This window comes from Apis florea, unplaced genomic scaffold (assembly GCF_048593485.1).
Source record: "Apis florea isolate Af1SG1 unplaced genomic scaffold, ASM4859348v1 contig_2897_pilon, whole genome shotgun sequence".
In the NCBI taxonomy this organism is placed as follows: Eukaryota; Metazoa; Arthropoda; class Insecta; order Hymenoptera; family Apidae; genus Apis; species Apis florea.
This window is the reverse complement of record NW_028256665.1, coordinates 2280117-2307032: the sequence shown is the minus strand read 5'-3', so window position 1 is coordinate 2307032 and position 26916 is coordinate 2280117. Positions and strand designations below refer to the sequence as shown.

Genomic DNA, 26916 nt, shown 5'->3' with positions numbered 1-26916 from the left:
TCATTATCCACTCAAATTGGCGCGAAAAATTGAAATATATATAATTCCATAAAATTTATTTATAACTTTATTATTTATTTGATAACTTAACTATATTTTTTTAAAAATAATAAAATCTTAATCATGAATATCTCAAATAATAGTATCGAATTTCTATAGTGATATATTTTCATAAAGAAAATAAAATTCACTAATGTATATAATTTCAACTAAAAAATTGATAAAATTGATGATTATTTTATACTTTCCTTAATATTTAATGAACGATTTATTCTTAATATATAAATAGAATGCAAATGATATAATCGTTGATTAAATGATAATACTTTCATGATGCTATTTAAACAATATAGAAAATTATCGATATTATAATTAAATGAATACATTTTTATTAAAATTCATATTATAATATATGAATAAGTGTTTATTTGATGTTGTATATATGTCGTACTGTTAAATAAACGATGAATCTTAGATATTTTATCGTTCATGATAGATTAATAGACAAATCTATCGGTAAAGCAGTACAGGATCGTCTCAAATTACTTCTTCCTGTTCGTGCCTCGTTCGTCGAGTCACGTCACGCAAAAATTTCGAAAAAAGATTCAAGAAAAATGGCACTCACTTTTGGTATGTGTGAAACTCCAGGTTGTAAAACTATAGCCAGCCTTCAATGCCCAACTTGCTTGAAAATTGGAATACAAGGCTCATATTTCTGCACTCAAGTTAGTATCATTCTGTATATTTGTAGGTTAAGTCAAGAAATAAATATATTAGATATTTAAATATATATCGTATGCCATTAATTAATAATAATATAAATTTTATTCCTTGATACATTTTGATTTATTTTTATAGCGATTATATTATAGCATTATTAATAATCGATATTATTGTTAATAAATGTTATATGTATATGTAAAAGATCTAGAATAATAATATGATTTTTACAATAAAAATTTTCGAAAAGTTTTTTTAATCATTTCTTTGATTATATATTTTAAATATTTTTATATTTTGTTATAGGATTGTTTCAAACGAAGCTGGAAAACACACAAAGTTATTCATCAATTAGCGAGTGAGTTAATTGTTAACAATTGTAAAATAAATTTGTAATTATAATTATAAATATAATTTCAATTAAATAAATATTTAAAAGCACATTTATAAAATAATTTATAAAAATTTTTATCTTATTAGAAGGAACAGGAGGAGACAAATCTTCTGGTGAATATAATCCATGGCCTTTTTATCATTATACTGGTAAATTACGCCCTTTTAAGAGAGAACCGCGTCGCGAAGTGCCCGAACATATTAAACGTCCAGATTATGCTACACATCCTACTGGTTTATCTGTGAGTGAGCAATCAGTACGAGGTTCTGCCCAAATAAAAATTCTTGATGATGAAGAAATTGAGGGCATGCGGGTAGCTTGTAAGGTAGAAAATTATTAAAAATTTATATAATTTTTTTCACAATATATTTCTTTTTTTTTTATGATGAAAAAAAAATCAAAATTTCTATTATAGCTTGGAAGAGAAGTCTTGGATGAAGCTGCACGTACCTGTGATGTAGGTGTTACAACAGCTGAGATAGATAAAGCAGTTCATGAAGCTTGCATTGAAAGAGACTGTTATCCATCTCCACTGAATTATTATCAATTTCCAGCTAGTTGTTGCACTTCTGTTAATGAAGTAATCTGCCATGGTATTCCTGATACTAGGCCACTTCAAGATGGAGATATCTGCAATGGTACTATAATATATTATTTTTTTTAAATATAAACTCAATATAAGTACAATAATATATCACAATTCTTATTTTTTTTATAGTTGATGTAACTGTGTATCATAATGGTTTTCACGGTGACTTAAATGAAACGTTTCTAGTCGGTAATGTGAAACCTGAAATAAAAAAATTAGTCGAAGTTACATACGAATGTTTATCAAAAGCTATAGATATTGTACGACCCGGAGAAAAATATAGAGAAATTGGAAATATAATTCAAAAACATGCACAAGCGCATGGATTTAGCGTAGTACGTAGTTATTGCGGTCATGGAATTCATCGTTTATTCCACACTGCGCCAAGCGTACCTCACTATGCCAGTAAATATTCTATTTATAATCGTTACATGAAATCTATACTTTTAACTTAATTTGATTTCATCACTTTTAGAAAACAAGGCTGTGGGTGTAATGAAACCAGGACACTGTTTCACTATTGAACCAATGATATCTCAAGGTACGTGGAGAGATGAAATGTGGCCTGATACTTGGACAGCAGTTACCGCAGATGGTCAATGGTCGGCACAATTTGAACATACGCTTCTTGTTACCGAAACTGGTTGCGATATTCTTACAAAACGGCTTACAAATAATGGCAAACCATGGTTCATGGATCGATCATAGTAGTATTCTTTTATAAATTATCGTCAGTTTATGTCATTTCAAATTTTGTGAATACTTAAACATAATAATGGTTAAAATATCTTCGTTTTCGTTCATGCGAGATTTGTTTTTTCAAGATTAATCTCTACTCTTTGGTAAGTGCAATGATAATATTAACTTTGGTCAGATATTTCTTATAAGATATTTTTTACTGTATGTACTTATGATGTTTTATTGGCAAATTTTATAAGAAGAAAAGAAACGGAAAAAAAAAAGATCCTTGAAAGATAGAATCTCCGTAGATTTTTGTTTATAACCAGAATGACTCCTGTACTATATAAATAGATTACCTCAATGATATATAAATGTACATATATATAAATGTAATTCAGGTTGGTGATGCGCAATGATTGAAATAAAAAATGAGTTCTCTAAATCAATGGCAATATCTTTTATCCATTTTTTTCATAATTAAATACAAATAATTTCGTCTAATAATAAATAATATTTAAATAAATTAAATTCGCGTGTCTTTAATATTTCATCGATGAAAATATAAAAATATTAATTTTAAAATATAATCTTAAAAAAAGACGTTTCGTCGGAATCTTGTAAAGAACAATGTAAAGTTTTCCATCCAAGAAAAATCTTATTCATTATTAATTCATTTAATTATGATTAAACCCCCGTAAGAATAAAACTAACCGATAAATAAAATTGTAATAAATATTCACGTACAATAATATATACAATATTAAAAAAAAAAACTTATATTCCAGTCTTGGGACTCAAACGTGATCCAAATTCAGCATTTGATTGGTCATAAGACGATCTTTCGTCGAATGATTGCGAATTTCCAATATCCGCCTCGTCGTTCTCATACTCGTATTCAATTTCTGTATTTTCTTTTTTTTCATCATTTTGTGGTTCGGTATTGCTATAATCGTTTTCATCTGGCACCATAATTCTCAATGGTCGTTTGTTGTTGTAAATATTTTGTTGATGATTCTGTTGTCTATCATATTTATTCTGGCGTTCTTCATATTGTTGTAACTGTGCATGTTTTTGGTGATTGTATTGTTGTTTTTGTCGATTCTGAACATGATCTTGATAATATTTTTGATTATAATGATTATTATTAATTTGCTCATTTGTTTTGTATTCTTCATTTTTGTGATTAGGCGGCATAGTTTCTTCATTCTGTATATTCTCTTGTTGCTGTTGTTGTTTTCGCAATTGTCCAATCAATTGACTGTTAACATTTCCAGCAGCTGCTAGAGCTGCCAATTTTTCTGCAGCTTCACGATTGGGTAGTGTCGTATAAAATTGCGTAGAAATTCCATCATCATTAGCCACTTTATTAAAATATGTCGTTTGACCCTTTTGATCATTATTTTCCTCGTATTCAATGTTATTTTCTAATTGTTCGTTTCCATCAGTAATATAACTGAGATCTTCGTTTTGTTGCAAACCAGCATTTTCTTCATCATTTATGGAAGTCTCCGGTCCTACGTTGTAATTCGTATTAACTCTTCCAGCGACGTAATCTTGATTGAACAAGACTTGTTGCTGTTGCTGCTGCTCCTTATTATCTTGCTCATCGTAATTGAACGATTGCATCTGGGGCTGTGAGAAACCAGTTACACCAGTAGGTTGAAAGAATTGACCAAGTTGTTGCTGAAGTTGTGGTTGTTGACCTGGAATCAAAATTGTTTAAATTTATCTCGTTATTTAAACAGCAGTTTGGCAAAGTCGATATTCTATATCGATAAAGTTACGTTAACCTCTTCGATATAAGCGTCAATTTTAATCGATAGTTACCAAATGAGTATAAGTATGTACAGCATTATCATAGTTATATTAATAATATAATTTTTTATTTTTTGATTAATTTTTCTAAGTTACTTCTTTTATTTATTAGAAAGAAATTTTATATGTTATAATACGTTTATTATAAAAAAAATGTTTAATATGAAAACGTTACACTTGCTCGGTCGTTAAATAATTCACACTATGCAACAAGTGTCATAAAAGAGGTTATTAACACGTATACAACTTATTAGAAAACGTTTCTATCTCGAATCCTGAAAAACGTGGTATATTTTCTCTATATTTTAATTTAGTTTATAACGATAGTACATTTTGAATGTGAAACATACCTGTTTGATATTGTTCTGGCATCTTTTGAGGAAAGCTGTTTAAAAGATCGTAAAGTTGAGTTGCTGAAAGCGGAGGGCCTGCAGGAGCCGGATGACCAACATGTAGATCAGGTATTTGTTGATTTATAATATACGGAGTCTGACCAGCTGTACCAGGGAAACCAACGTGCAATGAACTATGAAGATTAGTTTGCATCGGTAGGTTGGGCTGTCCGAGTTGAATGTTTGTTCCGATGAGGCCTATATTCGACGCTGGATGATTATTTAAATAAACATCATTTGTTTGTAAGTCAGGATTCACCAATGTTGAAAGAGTTGCAAAATCTGGAGGCAAGAATGTCGGTAAAACGGTCTGATATTCTTTTTGACTAATATCATTGCTTTCAGTTACTTCGTAATTATGCGCTGGAGTGGGACTCGTTACAGTTTTCTGCGGTGTTAAACTCGTGCTAATAGTAGCAAGATCAAAATTTGGTAATAAGGAGCCTATAAAACAATATAAAACAAATACATATAAAAACAAAGTAGAAAAAAAATATTTTTAATTATTAAAAAATTAAATCTCTAAAAATAATCATTAATCTGTTACTTTAGAATCTAACCATGTGGATTGATTTTGTAAGCAGCATCAGTTGTTTGTTGACGTGAATTTTCTTCTATATTCGCTTCATTATTGAAAGGCTTATCCATGGGACTCAGATTAGGCGCAGGAATCGTATGAATTGGTCCCTTGTCATCATCGACACCACCTCTATGAGTTGGTGGCAAAACAGCAGCTTCCGGTCTGTATTCAGGACTATATTCCGGCATTTTATTTACGGTATGGAATTCTTTAACTGGTGGACGTTGTGGTAAAACCGCATGATTATTTAAAGAAGTTCTTATTGGAATCTGGTTTTTCCAAATGGTAGATGGCACATTGAACATCGGAGGTCGACGAATTCTGGAATAAGGGATAGATCGAGAAAATGTCACGTTCGATGAAAAATGATTTTTTTCTATATATTCTCAAAGATTCACCTATAATTCGACGGTTTGTGAGTTATTCGTTTCAATGGGAAATTTCCATTGATATGCATTGTATTTCCCATCGAAATTCTATGAGTAATTGGCCATGATTTCTTGAACATCAGTTTAGGAGGCTGTGGGGGAGGCAATGGGGGTCTTCTAATCTTGTATCTAGCTTCAACAAGGCAGATACACGCGATCAATAGCCAACACATCCAATTTGTCGTCTGAAATTTTGTTAATAGATTGATTTGTCTGTTTCAAGCGAAGTTTGAAGAAAAATTGATAGATCAATTACCAATTGAAGGTCAGTAAATCTTTTTTTATTAACATTTATTATTTTTATTCTATCTTTGTTAAATTTTTATTAACAATTTTATTAAATTCAGCATTTAACTTAATTTCTATATATGTAAAAAATGGATGCTATTAAATTTGAAAAATTATTTGCCGCAAGTTGAAAATATGTATAAAATAAATTTATTATAATGAGATATGCCAAAATCCAAACTTGTCTTCGCGGTATTCGCAACAGGTGAACTTAGTTCTTTGCAATCATTCTTTGCAATTATGATATATATAAAATAAATAAGTGCAATATAATATAAATCAGTGCTTAAATCTTTTTGAATAAAATTCGATAAAATTTCTTTTTTATTCAGTCACATTATTTTAATATTTGAATAAACTCTACAATAAATTATTGAAATTAATAAAAAAAAATAAATAAAAAAACATTTAATTACAGTTTTACAGCATAAATTTCATTGTTTACTAAAACATTACAAAAACGAATTGTTTTTGTATTCAACGCGATTCGTAATCTGTTATGTTGAACTATCGTAACAATGACCGTGACAATGGACGTTCATTGTGGCATTAAGCAATTATAGTTTGAGAAACGCTGGCAATGAAACCGAAGAGAGAAGTGTTGTGAGTTGTTAGCGGGTAAAGTGGGACGGTGTGCCACATCGATGGTAGGAAAAGCGAGGGTAGTAAGAAGCCAGGTGAAGAGCGAGGTCGAAAAGAAAATAGTCGAAGCTGGAAATAATGATCCGGCACCGATGGATTGAGAGATGATCACCGTGGATGCAACAAGTTGTATCGTAACGATTATGATTCGTTTTCGCTCGAATTGCATTTCCGGTGAGTGATTTCTTTTCTCGAGTACACGTTAATGGAAGACATATTCTTTAAATTTTTTTTTTTAATACTTTATTACTTTATTACCGTTGATTTATTATGATGCATAATAAATGGAAACGCGTGAAGTAATTTAATATGAGAGAAAATTTAAATGATTGATAAGATAAATGTAAATTAAATTTATTATTCAGTTATAATATATTTGATTTTTTTTCTATTTTATTTCATTGAAATTTATATAAATTATTAATAAAATTATTGAAATTTATATAAGTTATTGAATTGTTTTATTTTTCAGATTCTTTCTCATAAAAAGAAGCATATAATCAAGCATATGGATTTAATTTATATTGTATAAAATTATTATTAATGAAAATGTCGATTCATTTTCATTAGTATGCGAATAAACGTCTTTTTTTTATTCTTTTTTTTTTATCTAATGATGATGTTTTCTCAAGAATGAATAGAGAAATAGCTATTTCCCGTTAATGATAATAATCAGACATTGACCGACTATTCTTTTTTTGTACTATAACGGAACTAGTTTCTATATTGGATAGATGAACATATTAACTTGATTTTTCAATCATACTAACTATATCTTTGTATATTCATTCGTCATAATACAATGTGAAGAATACCGTAACATAACTTCGTAAAATTAGTTAAATTGTATGCTAACAATTCTAGTTAATTTAACAATTTTATAAAATGGCAATCATAAAGTAAGTTATCTATTCAAAAAGAAGTTTCAAAAGTTTTCTTGAAAACTTAAATAATAAAGAATAATTTAAGAAGATTAAGATGATTTAATAATCGTGATCAATAGGAAAGTATAATTTATATTTTATAATTAAATTAAATTATATATTAAATTAATATAATAATTAATAAATTATATATATTAAATAGTAGTAAAAATTTTATTTTTAAAGATATCAAACGATAACAATTAAATGAAGTGCAACAACAATATATTACATTGCTTTTAATCAAAGAAAATCATACAATTTTCAATAAATTTATCAAATTCATAAAATTACAATATAATAAATTATTAATTTGAAAACGAAAGTTTATTAATCAATAATATACAGCAAATTCTATTTTAGACCTTGAAATAAGCTTACCTTCATCGTTTTGCCTTTCAATGAAGTTTCGAGATGAACAAATTACAGTTTTTCAGATTTATCACCTGATAATTTGTTTGTTTTCACTGAGAAGAAAAAATGGAAAACGATAAAAAAAAAAATATACCGGATAATATACCGGAAGTTATGATCACAAATAATCGAACATGAGTTGACACGTACGATGATTGGACGTTGAGGAAGCACTGCGTGTTCTGCACACAATTAGGTCATTGTCCTTCATTTATACTCGCAACCGGCGAACGTATCATCGAAGGCCGAAACGTTGTTCCTCCTACTCTGATGGATAACAGCTGCTTCAAAACGCGGAAATGTAACTGGGAAAAGTCATAGGTTCCACGAAATAAGAATTCCAAATTCTACGATTCTTCAACGCAAGTACAAAGTATCAAGTAAATGAAATTAATTGGATCACATGAATAGATCACATCTTTTCATCTTTTATCTTCTATCTTCATTTTCTAAATATTTTCCAACTGATAAAATTGTAAAATAGATACAAAAATAGATTATCATTGATGTTAACATTTTGATTTGTAAAAAATTCTTTAATTCTTTAAAATTTCTTCGAGTTTTTAAATTTTTTATAAAAGTTTTTTTATGTTATTTTATTTAGTTTACTTTCTTTTCTCGTACACATACTTCTTCCGACTTAAAGAAGTAAAGTCATGTATAGTGAATGTCTTCCAGAAACGGTACTTTGACAAAGACGCCTTTAGAGAAAAGAAAAGATAACACACAGGTCTATTTCGAGATACAATCTTACATCAGTTTCAAACCGAAGTCAATGTACAATTAAAATAGTAAATTTATAATTAATCCATAAAAACGTGTTAACAATTTATCGTTAACGACGTCCGATTGTTTCGACGATGGATGGCACTTTTGTAAATCTGTTACAATCAGCCGAAAAGGAATTCGATGACAGGAAAGTCGATTTGCGATTGTATCAAAGGCCCTTTGCGAGTCGACAGATGGACAGAACGATCGAAGACCGGTCAAACGCCGTTTCTCTCCATATCCTGCTACTGGATTCCCTCGTGAGGACATACTTGTGTGCGTGGATACGCACGGACCAACATGTGTGATCCAGTGACCCACTATATTCATCGGTGGCTACGTGAGTTTATGACTAAAATTATGCGACCATGCTATTCAGTCTTTCACAAACGAAAGGAGAACTTTTGCATTTTGGTATTTTATCATTTATATTATATTATTTTATATTCTTTCCGTTCACAAGATCTGTAGATATATAAAAAAGCATAAATTCTTTGATATCCACGAATTTTTTAAAAACTTTTATTAGTACTTTTATTTTACATCATTTCTTTCAAAATTGTTAAAATTATTAATACTTAAATGTAAATAATAATTTAGATTTTAAAAAATATTTTATACAATAATTTTATACATGTAAATATTTTATCAGATATATATATATATATAAGTAAAGGATAAAATATTAAGTATTTAATATAAGTAAAGGATATAATATTAAGATATTTGGAAAGAATTGATGCTACTTAAGATTGAAGGTTCATTGCACTCAATGTGAAGGTTGATGAAAGGAGATCGAGGCTGGATGTTGCTTCAGACATTTTATTTTCGTGAATGTTCATTACTCTTTATATTCGTTTATATTAATACAGATTAACAGATAGATTCTTTTCAATTTCTTCTCACTTCTTTCTTCTACACTGATATATACCAATTAATTATTTACATATTTTTCTTTTTTATAGAAAATTTCAATCTATGGATAAAATTGATGATATAAAGAAAGATTAAAATAAAACAAAATCAACTTAAAACAAAAAACAATATCATTTATATTGATATTCCATTTATACAAGAGTATATACATTACGACGATTAATTAGAACTATATCGCGTTACATATATTACGATATCTATAATTATAAATTCTGAAGAGCGTTAAAAAAGAGGAAGGAAGGTTAAACTAGTTACTCTCATTGTTATGGCCTCCTTCATTGCATAAAAGTTTCTCGAGCTTCATTTGCATTTGTACGCATAATGAATCGTTATATACTTTCATACACCACATTCATCTTCTTCTTAAGAATTAACAATCAATAAGCATCATATAAAAAGCTCTAAAAACAAAGATTGACACAAATTGTACCTTAATGTTGTAATCACACACACAAAAAAAAAAAAGAAGAACAACTTATTAGCAATTCAACATATATCACAAGATAAAATCAACTACAATAAGTATCCTCTACATTGACTCATGCTTGTAACTCAAAATTCAACAACATTCATCGTTTTCTAATTTACACGTTGGACCGCTTTCTTTTTCCAGAATAATCGTCCAAGAAGATTCGTCCATGAATGATTTCCGTCGAATCCATCCATGAAATTTCTTGTCTAGTCTTGTTTTGTAACGAGCCGAAACCCGAAACACGGACATACATACATATATACGTAGGTAGATAAATTATGCCTAATTCTCAATTGAGTAATATAACACACCCACTTAATTTTTTTCCACTCACTTTAGTTTCAAATTTTAAAGTTAATTCTTTCTATATTTAGTACGATAATATCGATGTTTTTTAAATCCATTGTGCGGGTAATAATGCGCATAGGAGTAGACCACTGGAACATAAAATATTGAATTTAATGTAATATAATTTTTGTGAATTATCATAAAAGAAAGACATTGTGTTCATTTAGCTATAAAAAGCAAAGAAAAGCACAACTAAACACATATTGTGGCCAAAGACACGCAAGATGCCAAATATCATGCAAATGTTTTAGAACCAAGTGATACAACTATTTATTAAAAGATAAAGTTAAATATGGGGACGATTCAAACATCAAACACATAAAAATACAGATTTATAATTCCATTATTATCGATCGTAACATAATTTAAATATAAAAAAAATTATTATATCTTTCATATTATTTTTAATTTAACACAATTAATCAGGTGCAAAGTGTTCACGGTAAATAAAATTTCACATCTAACATACATTATTCTAATTACCTGTCTTTCGATTTACCCTCTAGGTAGTCTTATACGGTGAACAAATTCGTTTATGGATCTTCTTCTCTGTCCACTATTTTTTCTCTGATACAATCCATGCATGTTGAAATTAGCAAAAGGTTGAATCAATCCCTGATTTTGCCAATATGGAGTCAGTAGTGGTATCTTTAAAGGCCCCTGTAGCATGGAGTAAGAATATGGAAGCAATGGACTCTTGGAGATGTTTGCAAGAGATTGCAACTTGGGCAATTCCGCGGATATTTTAATCGATTCTATTTTAGGATTCGTATCTATCGATAGGCTCGAGTACACGGACAAATCGTTGCTGGACGACGTGTCACTCTTTGGAAAATGCAAGTTTCCTTTGTCAGGAATAGAGTATTGAACGTGTATAGGTGGATACTCGATGCTCTGTTGAATCGTGAACGGTGCATGAAGATTCGATGGAGGACTGGGAGCAAGTGGAGGATAAATTGGATAGTCGTATCCATTTTGATCATTCGACGAATGTTGAATCATAACGTCGTAGCTGGATGGCAATGGAGAGTTGGAGTTCACTTTGTGATCGTCTTGATTAATGTGATAATTCGGTATCACGGTGTTCTCGTTATCTTTGTGAGATAATTCAGGTGGTGGTCCGTAATAATCGTTTTCCGGATACGTCACAGCAGGTTTTCGAATTTCCAAATTCACAGTGTGGTGATCATGGTTGTCAGGTTTCGTCGGTTTCGCAATAAGTAGGCCCGCCTGGTCTCCGACTATAAACGTGACGTCTGTCAGTCGAGTCTAAAGTTAATCCTTCGTTTCATGATATTAAAATGATCTTCGAATGTTAAATAATGTTCAATATATTCTGATAAAGATTGTTAAAGATTGTTAATTTTAATTGTTAATAAGTATTTTATTTTTTTATTAGATTAGAAATAAGTAAGATAGTAATAGTAATAGAAATAATAGTTTGTTTTCTTTTACATGAATATCCATTTCCTGTTTTAATCCAAGTTTTAGCTCATGAAACGAAAGGTAATTCGTTTAATATTTTATTGCCATGCCGTTTCGTATTTACAATGTATGAGTTATTAGTATGAATGTCTTTGTATAAGTTTTCTTATTCATTAACTTTTATTGCTTTTCATCCTAATAATTATGTACATTTTATTTGATACAAGTATATATATAAATTTACTTTATGAAAAGATCTTTGAATGGATCAATTTTGTTCAGAGAAAGCGTTATATAATGACGCGTTTGATTTATCAGAAAGATTGAACAAGAGCAAAAGTGAATCGATTTGAAGATTTTGAAAATCGGAAGGAGGAAAGAGAAGAAAGGAATAAGATCGTTCTCGCGGAAGAGAATAATTGTAGAGGGAAAAAACTTATCATTGGAATGTGAAATTTACCAAAGAAGCGATCATGATAAGCAAGGGAAAGTTCACAGAGACGGTAAGAAATTCGAAATATATTTATATTACACCGAATAAATATAATGACCGGTGCAGAATTCAAGCCGCTATTCTTCTGTAGCCTCTTCTCCAGTTTACTTTATGTCTTCATACACGAAGGAAAGTTCCAAAGATTAGAATCTTGTTTGAAAGTGAAGATCACTTTTACTTTATTTTAAAACGTGTAACGCCTCTTCCGAGACGTCTACGCCTCTCACCGAATTTTTTCACACACGAGAGCACACTATATACATACATCCATCGAGCATATCATACATTCGAAGCAGAGATATAAGCGTATTTATTCCACGTGCATTTCCCATAAAAATTTTTAATCATTATTGCGAGATCTCGTTTTGTGAATCGAAAATTAACAAAAGCAAAAAAAAAAAAAAAAAAAAAATATTAGTATTGCTGCATCGATACTAAAAAAAAAAATGTTTTAGCGATTTTAAATTAAGTCTTACTATCCGAGGATTCATAATTCGCATTTTCATGATATCCGTGGGGCCCGCTATATTCCTCGTGATCGGGTGGAGGAGGTCCTTCGTAAATATCCTCGTGACCTGTTTCATTTCATTAAGATTTTTTTTTAATTTTTTAAGTAATTATGAAAAATTGCATTTACTACATTTTAATTAACTATATATATATTTTTTTTGTTATAGGTATTATGAAATTATGAAATTAAGTTGACGAAAAATATATATAGACAAAGTTTAAATTAAAAGAGGACTTACTAATTGGTGGAGGAGGATGATCGTACAGATACATGGGATGGGATGGTTGCACGGCACTCTTAGCGATATTTCGACCCAATGTAGTGATCACATCCCCAGTTTTACTAATTATTTTTCCCTTTGAAGAGACAAGGTAACCACCTCCTTTCAATAGCTGACCTTTCAAAGCAATCACACCGCCACTTATAGCTTTTATGGCTTGCATTAATGTGCTAACGATCGCCTTTTTGAAGTCCCAAACGTCGAACACCTTTTCGCCATACTATCATAGAAAAATTTCATTAACGAGATACGTGCGCTCAAATTAATCGAGATGCGATTCATGCTTTATTTTATTCAACATTATATTGCACGATACAAATTGTTATAAGAAAGTCTCTATACTAATATAGTAACTACTTGTAAACTAATGTAAACTATTTTTTTTTTATAAGTTTTTTTTTATAACAGCAGGCATTAAATTTTTTTGATTAATGTCGTAGAAACGCTTTTTGAAATTTTTAAGTTTCACAATTCGATATTTTTTAGATCGTTGCTTTTATGGTGCAAATAAGATTATTCGAATTATTACAGATTAGAACGATGTCGGTGATGACACATCACGGTTGACCTGTTTCGTTCGATGTCGATTACTCGAACGTAATTCATAATTTCACGATGAAAATTATAAATTTCTACGACTTCGTGGACTGATTAATCGTAAAATTGCTTGTACCAAAAAAAAAAAAAATCTGTATTATTGAGCTATTTTATCTAGATCACAAGACAATACAAATTTTTGAAGAGTGTGCAATTTTCAGGGACGAAAGATAGAAGAATAATTTAGAAGGACGTATCATCCGACGTTTATTTCCATCGTGAAATTTTTTCCTGAAATTATACGATCAAATAAGAAGCATGCGAAGACGAGAATCAGCTCCTAGATTTCCCTCCTTAATTGCAACCTGAACGGCCCACATAAAGATTTTCTTTCGTGCAGCTAATGTAACTATATATATATATATATATATAAATCATATAATCATATATATATAATCATTTATACTATTCTTCTACTATCGGTTGTTCTTCTTGTCACGTTGCAATGAACAAGTATAGTTTGATTAGTATAGCTTACGGGTTCGTTAAAAGATTTTGATAAATTTCACGCCTCTTAATCGTAAAGATTTCGATAAACATAAATAAAATATTTCTTATATCTTTGTTTTCCCTTAATATCAAACATAAATAAACTTTCTATGCAGATGAAATCACTTTCACTCGTGGCGGATTACGTAAAATTCATTATAAATAAAGCGATCTTTCATATTGTAAAATACCAAAGTATTCATAATATCGATTCTTATCTTTTTATAAATATATGAACTTTCATCTATAATATAAATTTCTGTACATAATTCGTTTTATGTTTTTTTATATGGGAATCCAAAAATTTTCTCTTTCGTTTCTTGCCAAAAAAAAAAAAAGAAAAAAATATAAAAAATTCTTCGGTATTTTTAATAAAATGTTAAATCGATGGTGAATCATCTCAACTAAACCCGTTGCTGTACGTTGAAATCTCCAATATCCGAATTAAGGAAATATATATAATCGAACGAATAAGAGAAATTTTTTAATGGAAAGAAAGCATCTCGCTTTGATAATTATTCCAAATTTTTTTCTTTGATGCCGATATTATATCGATATTGATTAAACTAGAAAAAAACGTATTTTTCTTAGTTTAACTCTTCCAAGCTACAATTTCACAAGAAAAATAATCTTTAGCAAACGTGTGTGAAACCATTTCAACTAGAGCATTCGAATAGAATAGAATTGCGAATAATGGAGATTCTAACGCAATTGTAACGACAATCTTGCGAGTGGCTACATAGTTACCGAGTAAACTTGTCCATATTCCGGCCTTGGCTTTGGCTTATCGCCACTATTCGAGCTTGATTGGACGCTTGACTGAGAGCTCGAGGCCGAGATCGAAGATGAACCTTTCGATGCGCTTCCCGACGCACTCACGAGGCCACCGATAATTCCTTTGGCTATACCACCGATCAAACTCCCAGATCCCTTCAGGATCGATCCAGAATCGGATCCGGACGATTCAGGTTTCCCATATTGATCTCCGTACTCTGGCGCGTACTCTGCATATTCCTGCGGTGGATATCCGCCAGTTGGTGCCTCGTATCCGTCGTGACTGTACGTCTCGCGTTTCGATCCTGATCTTTTATCGATATCTTTGTCCTCCTCCATCAACTTCTCCATGTACTTCTTATTTGCCAGCATCTCGATCAACTCTCGACTCCCGCCAACTTTCTCTATGATGTCCTTTTGCACGTTTTCAGGAAGAAGCCAATAGATCTCCAAGATCTTTTCCTCGTTGAACGCCCTGATTTCGGGATCCTTGGCTGCATTCTCGAGCAATTGCCACTGTTCGTCGGATATTGCCTGCTTGTTGTCGTTCGCTCTTCGATAGGGAGCTAATCGTTCGAGCTGTTTCGACGCACGCGCCTTTAAATCTTGTTCCTTCGCGCTTTTCCCGCTTTCTGTACTTTCCGATAGTACAACGACGATCGAGCAGTAGACGAGCGCAAGCAGTGGCAGTAACTGAAATAAACGTGTAATCGATACATCGTTTCGTTAATTTTTGTTTTAGCTTTTCTTGGGATGGAGATAAGACGTAGGAAGGAGTTTGGAAGGAAATAATTTCAATGTTGATTCAAAGGGATATTTTTGATCAATTCAACGAACGATAACAAACATATTGGCAAGGTTTATAAATCAGTGAAGCATGCAGTACAGGAACGTGAATGCAACAAGTGGAGCGATTCTTGGTGAAAGTCATACGAGGATTCCGTTTTAGATGTCCATGTTTGTGTCCATCACGAAGAGCAACGATCTTGACGGGATTACTGATTTTATAAGTCGAGAAAAAGAAACGAAGAAATTGACGAGTAACGTTCGAAAAAAATAAAAAATACCATGGCATGAAAATTATCTATTCGCAAGAAGTAGAAATTTTAATATACGTTATGCGCTTCTCAAATTTTTATTATTTCAAGTTTCACGGTATATTTTTAATATATTTTATGATACTTTATGTTTTGATTATGATTTTTTTATGACATAATACATAAATGTTTAATAATTTTTATCATTTCTTTTGTTGCAATTTATGTTTTCATGTTTTCAGAAATCTTAAACGATTTAATTGGAATAATTGGAATAAAGAAATGTTTAATATAAATTTCAACGTTCGTACAAAGATAAAAATCTCAACAATGATTTTTTTAATCTAGATATTAAAAACAGAACGCTTCATTTATAAAATTGCAAATATATATATATATATATATATATAACGATATATTTCTGTTTGGATTGATCATTTAAAGAAATTTTCTCAGTCGGATGAAAGTGATCAAAGCGTCCTTGCTCTTGGAGCTAATGTCAATGCTCGACCTAGTTACCATACGCTCCTCAGCCGCTACGCTTGTCATGATTTCTAAAAATCCATCGGTCGGAAATATAACGTAGAAATATCACTTTATTCCATGGATTTCTCATCTTTTTGAAATTAAACTGTTCAATTTTGAAGAGATGGTCGGAATACACTGAGAAACACTTCCGGTTATATACTGGATCGATCAAAATTAGTATACGTCTTTCATCATCCATTTCTCTTAACTTTCTTCTCAATAGACTTTGCACTATATTTATATTCGATGGATCACTCGATTCTTGTTTCATTTCATTTTATAATCCAAGTCAACTTTCACGACATTTTTGTAATTTTATTTGATTATTTACTTGTAAGAAAAATTCTTTTCTACATTTTTTTCTTAAATGATAGATCTTTTCACTGTCGGAGAAAAACTTATGATCGTAATAAAAAAAAGGAGACATGTCTAAAAAGTTATGCTACAATATGAAAAGAAATATGCGTTTGAAGGAAAGAATGATACGAAAGTTTGAAAGTCATTAAGAGCTGAATAAATAGAACAAAGGAATGTAATTTTTTCCGGACAAACAACTGCTCTTTAATGATAATGATCCTCGTGTTTTTTTTACACTTTTACTTTCTACAAGCATGAAGTATAAAGTACGGATAAAGTCTAATTTTCTCTATTTGTTATGTATAAATCTTAAAAGGAATGTACTCACGAGAATTTATGAAGCAACGTGTTTTACTTTCACACAGACCACGATCTACTCTCGATCTTAGTACAAGAAATGAACCGCAAGAAGATCTTATAGATGATTTTCTAATAATCATTCAAACAACATTAGATATTGCACTATAATTAATGATAATTAAATAATCTCTCATTTAAGACTTTGTGTATTATAAATCTTCAACTTTCTCTGTGTTGTTTTGATTTTCAAAGCATAAATTTAAAATAACATTTAATCAAGAAGAAGGAACAATGAATCTATCACAAGTTCGATGATTAAATGCATATTAAAACTGATAATTCGAGTGAAAGATAGGAGATGAGATTTCGAAAGGAAAATTGACACTTCACACATGAAACAAAGGGTGCACGATGATCTTGAAACAGGTACCTTCATGGTTGACTTTCACAGTAGATCGGTAAAAGGATCACGGCACTCTCACTGAACTCACTGGCCATCGCCATCGAGTATTTCCTCTCTTTATACCGGCTCCCACCTTTTTAGCTTTACGGGAGAACGCTGTCTATATCGCGAATCTTTTTTCTATCAAAATTTTGATTGATATTCTTTGTTTCATAGTTTTTAAAATGAAATTTAAAATTTAAGCAATTGAGAAAAATATAATATATATATATATACATGTTTTATATACAAAAATCTATCTATTTTACCAAATATCTAAGAATTTAATCAATCTTTAAAAAATTTGTTTATTATGAAATATATTTCTATTATGAAATGAAAAATTAAGATTTATCTAATAAGGATTATGATATGAGATTATTGTTATTAAATGTTTGCTTTCTAGATTTTGGAATCGAGATTAATCATTTATTTTAATTGTTGTATTTTTGTTTCTAATTTCTAATTCCATATAATTATATGATATTATACAATTACTTAATTTTCTAATTCTAATTTTTGACAGAGATGTCGCAATAATCCTATGATAAATATATATTATAATTATTATTAATCATATAAAAAATTAAGCAAAACTTGTACAAAAATTATCATGCTGCTAAATACTTCCGTTCAAAATTATTTCTCATTGTCATCTATTTTTATTCTTCTTCAGGTATATTGGACGCATATTGGAAAATTGCCAATCATGTCGTTGGCTTACTTTCTTCGATTGCATTCAGACAGTCGATGCGACCAAAATTCATATGCGCGTCATATACGCTCCATTATACTAAAATACGCTTCGTCAAGCACGGCAAATAAACAAGAAAGAAGAGCAAGAGATACATATAATACTCCAGCCTTCCTTTTCTTTATTCAAGTTCCTTAGTCAGAGCACGCTAATGAAAGCGATTTCAGTGAAATTCATCCCTTCGAATAATGAATAATGAATAACCAGTTTTACTCGATTTTCATCGGGTGGCTCGACAGTTTTCATATTTTCCCTGGTCTCGCTTCACGGTGCGTGAGCAACATAATTGATCACCCGGTTAATGACATAACTCGATTCTCGTTAAATTTATATGTATTCGTTGACATGTATGAATGAATGAAAACTCAACAATGTTACTTTGCGCCTTGTTAAAGTGGCAAAATTTAAATCATGCTTAATCGTGAGTTAAATCGAGTTATACACATCGAGTTAATGCACAATTTTCTTTATACGTATTTATATTAATACTCAAACTATTAGTAACAAAAATTAATCAATTTATTAAATTAATTTATTTAATACATTTTGCATATTTAAGTATTTTTGCCAATGAAGTTAAAAAACTTTGAGGAGGAAAGGAAAGTTCATATTAATATAATAATTAAATTAGGAAAAGATCTTTTTAATATTTGCATAAAAATATTTTTAGCAAGTATATCGAATTGAACATTTGAAATTGAATATTCTGAATAGAAAGCAAGAAAATTGGCGGAATCCTATCATTATTTGTATCCGGTTATATATTCACAATGAATTCTTACGTACTCAAGGCAGGAAAGTCATCTAATTCACGACAGGATAATTATATCGAATGTATTATACGTAATATATGTACATTCTCATGAATTCGATACTACTGGTTTCTCAACTATTCTCTCTTTTTTTATTTTTAAATTTCACTATTGTATCTTATTATATGATTATTTTCATAAATTTAATTTTCATTTTCATATTAAAACATCACACGTTACTAGACAATATATGTATGTATCTTGAGCTGATGTAGCTATTAATAAAATAAACTTAGCATGTATAAAGAAGAAACAAACTGTTCTGAAGTGAGAGAAATCGATAAGATGATACAACGATTATAAGTCAGAGAGGAGGCATCGAAGAGAGAGAGAGAGAGAAAAGAAAAGATACGTACGTGAAAGGCGAAACGTTAGAATGATGTTTAAAGATGATAAAAATAAAGGTTTTATTGAAAATTATAATTATATATGCTGCATATAGTTTAGTAAATGGAATTTAGTAAATGGAAAGTTGAATAAAGTAAATAAAAATAATTACGTTTGTCAATTTGTAGAAAGACTGAATATAGAAAGTTAAACACTTTTGTTATGATAAATGGTTTCGCATTTCGCGTAATTGATCAATAATATATTTGAGTATTTAATTATAATATAATAATAGATTTAAGTTTTTGTTATATAGATTATGCATTTTATTATTTTATATTAAAGAAATTGACTCATATAATATATACCTTTTAATTTTATATCATATTTGATATTACATCTGTTTACTCTCATTAATTATTAGATCTTAATGAACGCAAAAATCTATCAGATTCAAAATCGATGTGACAATGACAATTTGTTGGAAATCGAAATAATTCGGGTATTATCGAACCATTTGATGTTACTGCCAAAAGTTGATGATATATGAATTTTTGCTTACATTTTGTATAATACCCTTCAGCGAAACCTTCGATTATTCTACATGGTCTGTCTTCTTCCCTATAATATACATATTATCAATTAAATTTTAATTTTATAAGTATTATAAAACATTTATTTTCATATTAAATATATAAATTCGTATTTATTTAAATTCGTATTATATTTACAGACATATCTCGATGTGTACAGCTTGCGTCAAATTTATGTGATTTACGATATATTTCCATTCCAATTCTTTTGTTAGACCTGATTTAGGGAATATAATTTGTTCCTAAGAAATGGTAAGAAAAGTACTAATTATAAACGATTAAATGGATAAATCTATAAAGTCAAATGTATTAACCAATTTATTAATCTATTGTTTTTTCTGTTTCATGACTTACTCTAGAGATACAAAGTGATTCTTCTTCTGATTTATCTTCGAATTCAGGATATATTATCTATTGAAAAAAAATAGTACATAAGGAAAGATGTCATTAATAAATTAACTAATAATTAATATAATTTTTTTTATATCTAGTAAATATAATAAAATATAATGAATTTGAATTTTTAAAATTCACAAACCTCATTTGTATTTGCATAATATCGAAAATGAGGATATCTTTCTAGTTCCTCTGATATTATTTTGTCTGGATAATACAATGTATTTTCTTCGCAATAATATTCATGATTGCAAATTGGAACTGATTTGAAAAATATTGTTATTAATAAATAATTTTTGTTATATTTTTTTATATTTATTTTTAATATAAATTTCTATTTAAATCTAGTACCTGGCAAAAAACTGGTATTCATCTTATATATGGTAGATATATCAGAGGATTTTAAATGCACTGGAAATATAAGCTGATAAAAATTCTAATTATTATATGTTTTATATATATATATATAGAATATAAAATAAATTATAGTTTAATATTTATATGAATGATTTAATTATGAATAATTTTCACGAAAAAAAAGTTGAATATAACAAACAATACATTATATCTGTTATTCAATTATAACTTTGATTAGTTGAAAAAAACAATGATACAATAGATATTCAGAACATATATAATGACATTATTTCTCTAATTTTAAGCTGATAAAAAAAAATCAACGATAATATGAAGCATCGAGAGATTTGGAAATAAATTGAAATGATAAACGTGACTTAATCTTATCTATGAATATAGTAAATACTTTAAAAATATTTATAATTATTTTATAATTTTAAAATTTAATGTATCATGATAGAAAATCAAATTAATAATGTTTGAAGAATATTTTTCTCAGATTAAAAAAATTATAAAATCTCTCACCAGAAAAAATCCAATTTCCTTTATTATCATCCTTAAATAAGAAATATCAAATTCAAAATCAATAATGTAATATAATATATATAAACTTTTTATATCTATATCTTGATTTTTTTAAATAAATTGTTATTTGTTTTATTATTGAACAAATAATATAACTTTCTTTTTTAATATACTTAATATATTTAATATGCTTGCGGTTTCATTAACGAATTTATTTAACTATTTTTTAATAACTTGCTGTCGGCGATTGAATCTTATTTTTTAAAGAAATACATTCACATTCGTAGCTTTTCAATAACTGATGTTATGTTTTTATATCCACAAGAAAAATAAGATTAAAATATATACATATATATGTGTATATATATATATATATATATATATATATATATATATATTTACCTAGTTCAACATTGATTTTCTTACATTAATTAATAAAAATTTTATTGATGAATTTAATAAAATAATCTATTTGTTAAAAAAATGTATATAAGGTATTTATAATTAAGATCTAAAAAGATTAAAATATTTTTTATATAATATATGAATGTAATATATATATATTCATATATATATTTGAATTATACAATATGAAGCGCCAATTTAATTAACCAATGAAAGAGAGACTTAAGGAAATTTAAATCAGCAAAATTTATTTATAATAATTTTCATAGTAAAAATTATAAATATTATTGATATTGTAATTATTAGGAATATATATTTTAATATTTATTGTTTTATTTATTTTCTTTTCTAAATTCTATCATTTCTCTAGTAGAAAAAAAATTACTAGTCGTTTATGTTTCTTCTTAAATTTCCCTATGATAGGAAATAAGAACACTAGTGTGAAGTAAACCGCAGTTGCTGGATTAAATTGCTTTAGTTTGGTCGATTTCGCATCACGTCCAAAGAAAATCAGAAAAATGTCGAAGAGGAATCCAGGAGACGAATATAGAAAAGGTTTTATTCATTTTATTTATAACCGTATCAATCGCATTTGGTAAAATAACATTTACTTCGTACCTTGCAAAATGGACAGTTTATTCTTAATTTGTTTTCGTTATTGATCTCATGTCCATATTACGAATAATGCAAGTTCTAAATATTTAATTTAGAAAGTTAATTATGAAGCAATTTTATGGACAAATAAATATTAAAATCGTATTTTATTTTCTAAATCTCGTTTCTTACTTTTCATGTACCATTTTTTGGGTGCACGCATCCTTCAACCATGTGCCAAAGGATGTATAGTAAAAATGGAATGAATGTTAACCTTATGTAATAAAATTATCAAGTAAATATATCGCACTTCGTATTGTTATAAATAACCTCAGGATGTGTATGTTATATGCACACTCGTTTCTTCATCATCATTTATTGACTTCATTTGATTTGAATTTAATCCAGAATTGCAAGAAACTTGTGCTGAGCATGCCGCTTAAATATTTCCGGTTAAAAGATACAATGTTATTTTAACTTGATCTGAACTTTGCCAGTGTTTGACGTTGTCAGGGTCAAGTGTGTACAGAGCAGAGGACTCCAGAGGAGATGACAGAGGGAGGGATCGTTCGCCACTTAGATCAGATGACCGTTGTGAAGAGGCTAATTACAATCAAAGTGATGCAAAGAAACAGAAGCTGGCATTTGGATTTGGGAAGAAAAGTGGAACAGAACAAAAAAAGGGTATTCAAATAAAACTAGGTTCAACATCGGTAAGTAATAATATATAAATTTAAATATGTACATCTTTATTACTTTATTTATATATTTCATAAAAAATTATGTTTCAGAAACCCACAGTTAAAGCAACACCAATTCAAAGGCCAACAGTAGCATCTGTGTTTAATGCAGATGAAGAAGATGAACCTGAGGAAATGCCAGCAGAAGCAAGAATGAGGATGAGAAATATTGGAAGAGAAACACCAACTTCTGCTGGACCAAATTCATTTGGTAAAACCAAGCAAGGGTTTTGTGATTCCAAGAAAATATTTGAAAAAACGCTTAAAAAAGCAATGGAGGAAGCAAATAAATGATTCCTTGACAATTATTGTTAATTGTATATTAATTTTACAAAAAATGCAACAATAGCGAGATTCTTGCTACAGTTATATGCAAACTATTTTTATCAATTTTATGCATTATCGACAAATAATAGATGCAAAGTTCTACTTGGTATTTGACATCACATCTTGAAAACTTTTATTAGTATTAGCTAACATTAAGACTGCACTTGAAGTTTTTTTCTTTGTGTGCATTGTGAGGAAGTATGCATATGTAAGAAATTTAATCTATATAATTTTTACATTGTTCCAGTAATATTGTATTAAATTTTGGATCATGTAATAATAAATATAAAAGATTATCTTGTTTAGAAATTATAGAAAAGTTATAAATATAATTTATCTTATAACTTGTAGAATAAATGATATGAATAAAAAAACAGTTAAGATCGATTTTATTTTTTATTTTACTTAAAATTTACATAGTAAATTATTTTCTGCTTTGTTGACCTTGACGAAGATCCTGAAAAGATATATTAATAAATTTAATAATTGTTGGATAATAGAAATGTAGAATAAAATTGAAATTTTTAATTTCAATTATATAATTTTAATAATTACCCTAGGGAAATTACGAACTGGAGGTGTTCTGATTCGACGATTTGCTTTAGATCTATTACGGACTACTTTTGAGTGAATAGCACAAGAAACACAATAATGTAACTTAGCATATAACTTTGGAAGTTGATATGCTGAATAAAAGCTTGCTTCTGTGATATCTCTGACAGCTGCAGCTTCCACAATGTTACGAATAACAAATTTCTTAATTGCTTTATCTTTAGGTACACATCGAGCACAATTAGTACAACGGACAGGATTCACATGACCACGACCGTGTTTGGCACGTCCACCGTTTCTGCGTTTGCAAGTCTGGAAAAAAAAAGATATATAACAATAATAATGATGTATAATATATATTATATTAATTATTATAATAATAAGTATTTTCTACATTTCAAACATTAATAATTAATTTAATGATTAATATGGATAAAATAAAGGTTAAGATAAACATTTTTTAATATATAAAAAATTTAATATTAAAAATTTTAAATTTCAACAAATATTTTAATATACACGAAAGCATTTTTTTTGTAGTTCCTAGAGTATATTTTAATAAAAAATATTTTACAAATACATATATAATGTGACAAGCACATGGTTCATGATTACCGAACACTAATATTTCACTAATATGTTATTATTAATATTAATTATATTATAAAAAATTATATTTTATATTATTTTTTTTTAATATTGGATATTAAAAAAATAGAGTGCATACAATAAAATACATTAAATATAAACGATAAACAAGAAATAGTTACCATTTTGTTTCGTTTGCTAGAGAAGAAGGATCGGAAACAAGATTGGTGGCATTAAATGAAGTTGGCGAGTCAAATCAGTGTATTTCCGTTTATATTAAGTTGGCAGTTCAGTTTCAAATTGCGTTTGAATTCTCTCGCGCGTTTCAAATATTTGTCATTTTAATATTATTTATCCACTTTTAATATTTTAAATGTGTGTGATACTTGTGATATTAGCAGTTTTGAAAGGATTCTAAAGAAAAAATTGCTGTATTAAGGTAATACAATATTATAATTCAGAAACATGAAATATTTTTTCATGTAGAATTCTCTTTCATATAGAATTTTATGTTAAATATTTCATGTAAATATAGACAATTCTAATTTTACATAAAATTATATTTATTAGAATGATTTATTAAGAAAGTTAAAATATGTTATAATATATTAATCATTAATTAAAAAAATTTATTAGACAAAATTTTTACTGTTAAACTTTGAAAGGTTAAGCATAATTGATTCTTTATCATTAATATAAATTAAAATTTAAAAAAGAAACATTCATTTAAAACAATTAAGAATACAATATGACATAATTTTGGATTTTTAATGATATAATATATGCCTATACTTTAAAATTGATATATTATATAGTTACAAAATGGAGAAGTTAAATCCATAAATGTAATACGAGAAATGAAAGTAATATAATTTTGCAATAAATTGAAATATTCTTAATTTTTTTTTATTAATTTATATATATTGTGTATTTTAATAATGTCAAGATGTTTAAATGAATAATATTTAAATATATTTTTATAATTATATTAAATAAACGTAATATATTACATATATATGTATTAGTTGTGCTGTTGATGAATATTATTAGTAATTGATCAAGTGTTATTTTTATATTTTTGTAATTTGTTATTTTATTCATATTTTTCAAAAATTTATATTTTGGATTTTATATACAATGGTAGAAGAAATAATTAATTCTACTAATAAACCAAAGGTATGAGAGGTTAATTTTGTTGAGATAATGATACATTATTATTAAAATAATTATAATATCATTGAAATATTAATATTTTTTTTTATTAAATTTAAAAGAAATATAATAATTAAAAGTATAAAAATATTTATATTGATTAAAAATATATTGAAATATTGTAGAACAAAACTGCTAGACCCCGTCCAGTTTATTTATGGAATGTATTAGATGTACAAAAATGGTTGAGAAGGCATTGTAGTGATTATTATCAATTATATCATGAAAAGTTTTTGTATGTAAGTAATAAATAAGTTCAACTATATTTTTGTACTTCTGATGACATTAAATATGTGATCAATATTATTCATGTGTTATTTTTAAGCATGATATCACTGGAAGAGTTTTGTTAAGGATAAATGAAAATATTTTATTGAGACTTGGGATTGACAATGAGCAACATAGATTGGATATTTGGCGGGAAATAATGAAATTACATCTTAAAACAGACATGTTAGAAATTAAAGATATTGAGCGACGTAATAATATGAACTTTGATTAGTATTTTGCAGACAATTAACTCAAATATAAGCAATGTTTGTATACAATAGAAATTTATTTTTTAAAATAATTGATTTTATATCAAATAATCTTTTGTATTTTTTATCGTTAGTATCTTAATATTAGTAATTTTTTAAAATACAAATATAATAATGTAAAATATAATAATGTATCTTTATAAATATTTATAATAAATATTTATAATAAATAAAACATTTGATGTTTTAGATATACATTTAGCTTTTTTAGTGTGAGTCTTAAGAAAACATGAACAATAAATGCAAAGAAGAAATATAGGAAATAAAAAAAATTATCAGTGGAAGTTTCTATTATCAAATGTTGATAATATTTATCTATATAAAATATATATTAAAATTATATATCAATATTTTATAATAGGAAAACAATCTCTGTGTTACAAATTTTTTTCGTATAATGTTTCAACAAAAATTTATTTATTGACTAGAAACATTTTGTTATTTCATTAACATTATAATTACATTGATTTTAACATTTAATTATATTTAAATAATAATATGCTTCTTTTCATTTAAAATTTTTGTTATGTTCAAGTTTATTTGAACAAATAAGTTCAAAGATCAAAATCCTC

General features: G+C 28.0%; 8 protein-coding genes and 2 long non-coding RNA genes across 16 annotated transcripts in view; 6 read left to right on the top strand and 4 right to left on the bottom strand.

The window, feature by feature from the left end:
* The first annotated feature begins 497 nt into the window (after positions 1–497).
* On the top strand, positions 498–2826 carry LOC100867210 (methionine aminopeptidase 1). The gene is made up of 6 exons (XM_003695214.3): positions 498–725; positions 1027–1078; positions 1201–1439; positions 1530–1752; positions 1833–2108; positions 2179–2826. The coding sequence occupies exons 1-6, from the start codon at positions 615–617 to the stop codon at positions 2409–2411; spliced, it is 1134 nt and encodes a 377-aa protein (XP_003695262.1). The 5' UTR covers positions 498–614; the 3' UTR covers positions 2412–2826.
* LOC100867449 (uncharacterized) lies at positions 2827–8075 on the bottom strand. Of its 2 annotated transcripts, XM_086907539.1 has the most exons (6): positions 8017–8075; positions 7834–7919; positions 5570–5784; positions 5152–5492; positions 4550–5035; positions 2827–4087 (listed from the first exon to the last, which is right to left on the bottom strand). In XM_086907539.1, the coding sequence occupies exons 2-6, from the start codon at positions 7837–7839 to the stop codon at positions 3159–3161; spliced, it is 1977 nt and encodes a 658-aa protein (XP_086763665.1). In that variant the 5' UTR covers positions 7840–7919; positions 8017–8075; the 3' UTR covers positions 2827–3158. The 2 variants fall into 2 exon arrangements, with proteins under 2 accessions (XP_086763665.1, XP_086763664.1); XM_086907538.1 differs by having other exon boundaries at positions 7834–8070.
* LOC105735932 (uncharacterized) lies at positions 4871–7125 on the top strand. Its single transcript, XR_004225205.2, has 5 exons — positions 4871–5023; positions 5144–5369; positions 5461–5864; positions 6306–6703; positions 7002–7125. It is a non-coding gene; the product is annotated as an uncharacterized LOC105735932 (long non-coding RNA).
* Positions 7784–20137, top strand: LOC116414670 (uncharacterized). 2 transcript variants are annotated; one of them, XR_015291894.1, is made up of 9 exons: positions 7784–8246; positions 8545–8974; positions 10184–10305; positions 12134–12318; positions 12986–13190; positions 15702–16114; positions 16239–17607; positions 18300–18646; positions 19941–20137. It is a non-coding gene; the product is annotated as an uncharacterized LOC116414670 (long non-coding RNA). The 2 variants fall into 2 exon arrangements; XR_015291893.1 differs by having other exon boundaries at positions 9600–10305.
* On the bottom strand, positions 9663–17720 carry LOC100864018 (uncharacterized). Of its 2 annotated transcripts, none has more exons than XM_086907540.1 (6): positions 17612–17720; positions 14933–15652; positions 13058–13319; positions 12785–12883; positions 10874–11631; positions 9663–10479 (listed from the first exon to the last, which is right to left on the bottom strand). In XM_086907540.1, exons 1-5 carry the CDS (start codon positions 17615–17617, stop codon positions 10886–10888), a joined length of 1833 nt encoding a protein of 610 aa, XP_086763666.1. In that variant the 5' UTR covers positions 17618–17720; the 3' UTR covers positions 9663–10479; positions 10874–10885. The 2 variants fall into 2 exon arrangements, with proteins under 2 accessions (XP_086763666.1, XP_012344045.3); XM_012488591.3 differs by lacking the exon at positions 17612–17720 and adding an exon at positions 16516–16601.
* On the bottom strand, positions 19819–21703 carry spz (Spaetzle domain-containing protein). 4 transcript variants are annotated; one of them, XM_086907543.1, is made up of 7 exons: positions 21583–21626; positions 21388–21418; positions 20857–20916; positions 20648–20766; positions 20464–20520; positions 20248–20351; positions 19819–20137 (listed from the first exon to the last, which is right to left on the bottom strand). In XM_086907543.1, exons 3-7 carry the CDS (start codon positions 20876–20878, stop codon positions 19930–19932), a joined length of 510 nt encoding a protein of 169 aa, XP_086763669.1. In that variant the 5' UTR covers positions 20879–20916; positions 21388–21418; positions 21583–21626; the 3' UTR covers positions 19819–19929. The 4 variants fall into 4 exon arrangements, with proteins under 4 accessions (XP_086763669.1, XP_003695234.3, XP_086763667.1 ...); XM_003695186.4 differs by having other exon boundaries at positions 20857–20929; positions 21583–21621; XM_086907541.1 differs by lacking the exon at positions 21388–21418 and having other exon boundaries at positions 20857–20929; positions 21579–21703.
* A 501-nt stretch (positions 21704–22204) lies between these two features.
* On the top strand, positions 22205–23840 carry LOC100872421 (PEST proteolytic signal-containing nuclear protein). The gene is made up of 3 exons (XM_003695176.4): positions 22205–22347; positions 22900–23099; positions 23178–23840. Exons 1-3 carry the CDS (start codon positions 22311–22313, stop codon positions 23418–23420), a joined length of 480 nt encoding a protein of 159 aa, XP_003695224.1. The 5' UTR covers positions 22205–22310; the 3' UTR covers positions 23421–23840.
* RpS26 (ribosomal protein S26) lies at positions 23831–25007 on the bottom strand. Its single transcript, XM_003695189.4, has 3 exons — positions 24776–25007; positions 24009–24317; positions 23831–23910 (listed from the first exon to the last, which is right to left on the bottom strand). Exons 1-3 carry the CDS (start codon positions 24776–24778, stop codon positions 23878–23880), a joined length of 345 nt encoding a protein of 114 aa, XP_003695237.1. The 5' UTR covers positions 24779–25007; the 3' UTR covers positions 23831–23877.
* The window catches only part of LOC100863777 (uncharacterized), a 29117-nt gene continuing 26517 nt past the window's right edge, over positions 24317–26916 (top strand). The window contains exon 1 of the mRNA XM_086907537.1: positions 24317–25032. The gene's annotated coding sequence lies outside the window, so the exon portion shown is untranslated. The remainder of the gene's footprint in view (positions 25033–26916) is intronic.
* Positions 25103–26519, top strand: ave (sterile alpha motif domain-containing protein aveugle). Its single transcript, XM_003695181.4, has 3 exons — positions 25103–25769; positions 25931–26044; positions 26131–26519. The coding sequence occupies exons 1-3, from the start codon at positions 25731–25733 to the stop codon at positions 26305–26307; spliced, it is 330 nt and encodes a 109-aa protein (XP_003695229.1). The 5' UTR covers positions 25103–25730; the 3' UTR covers positions 26308–26519.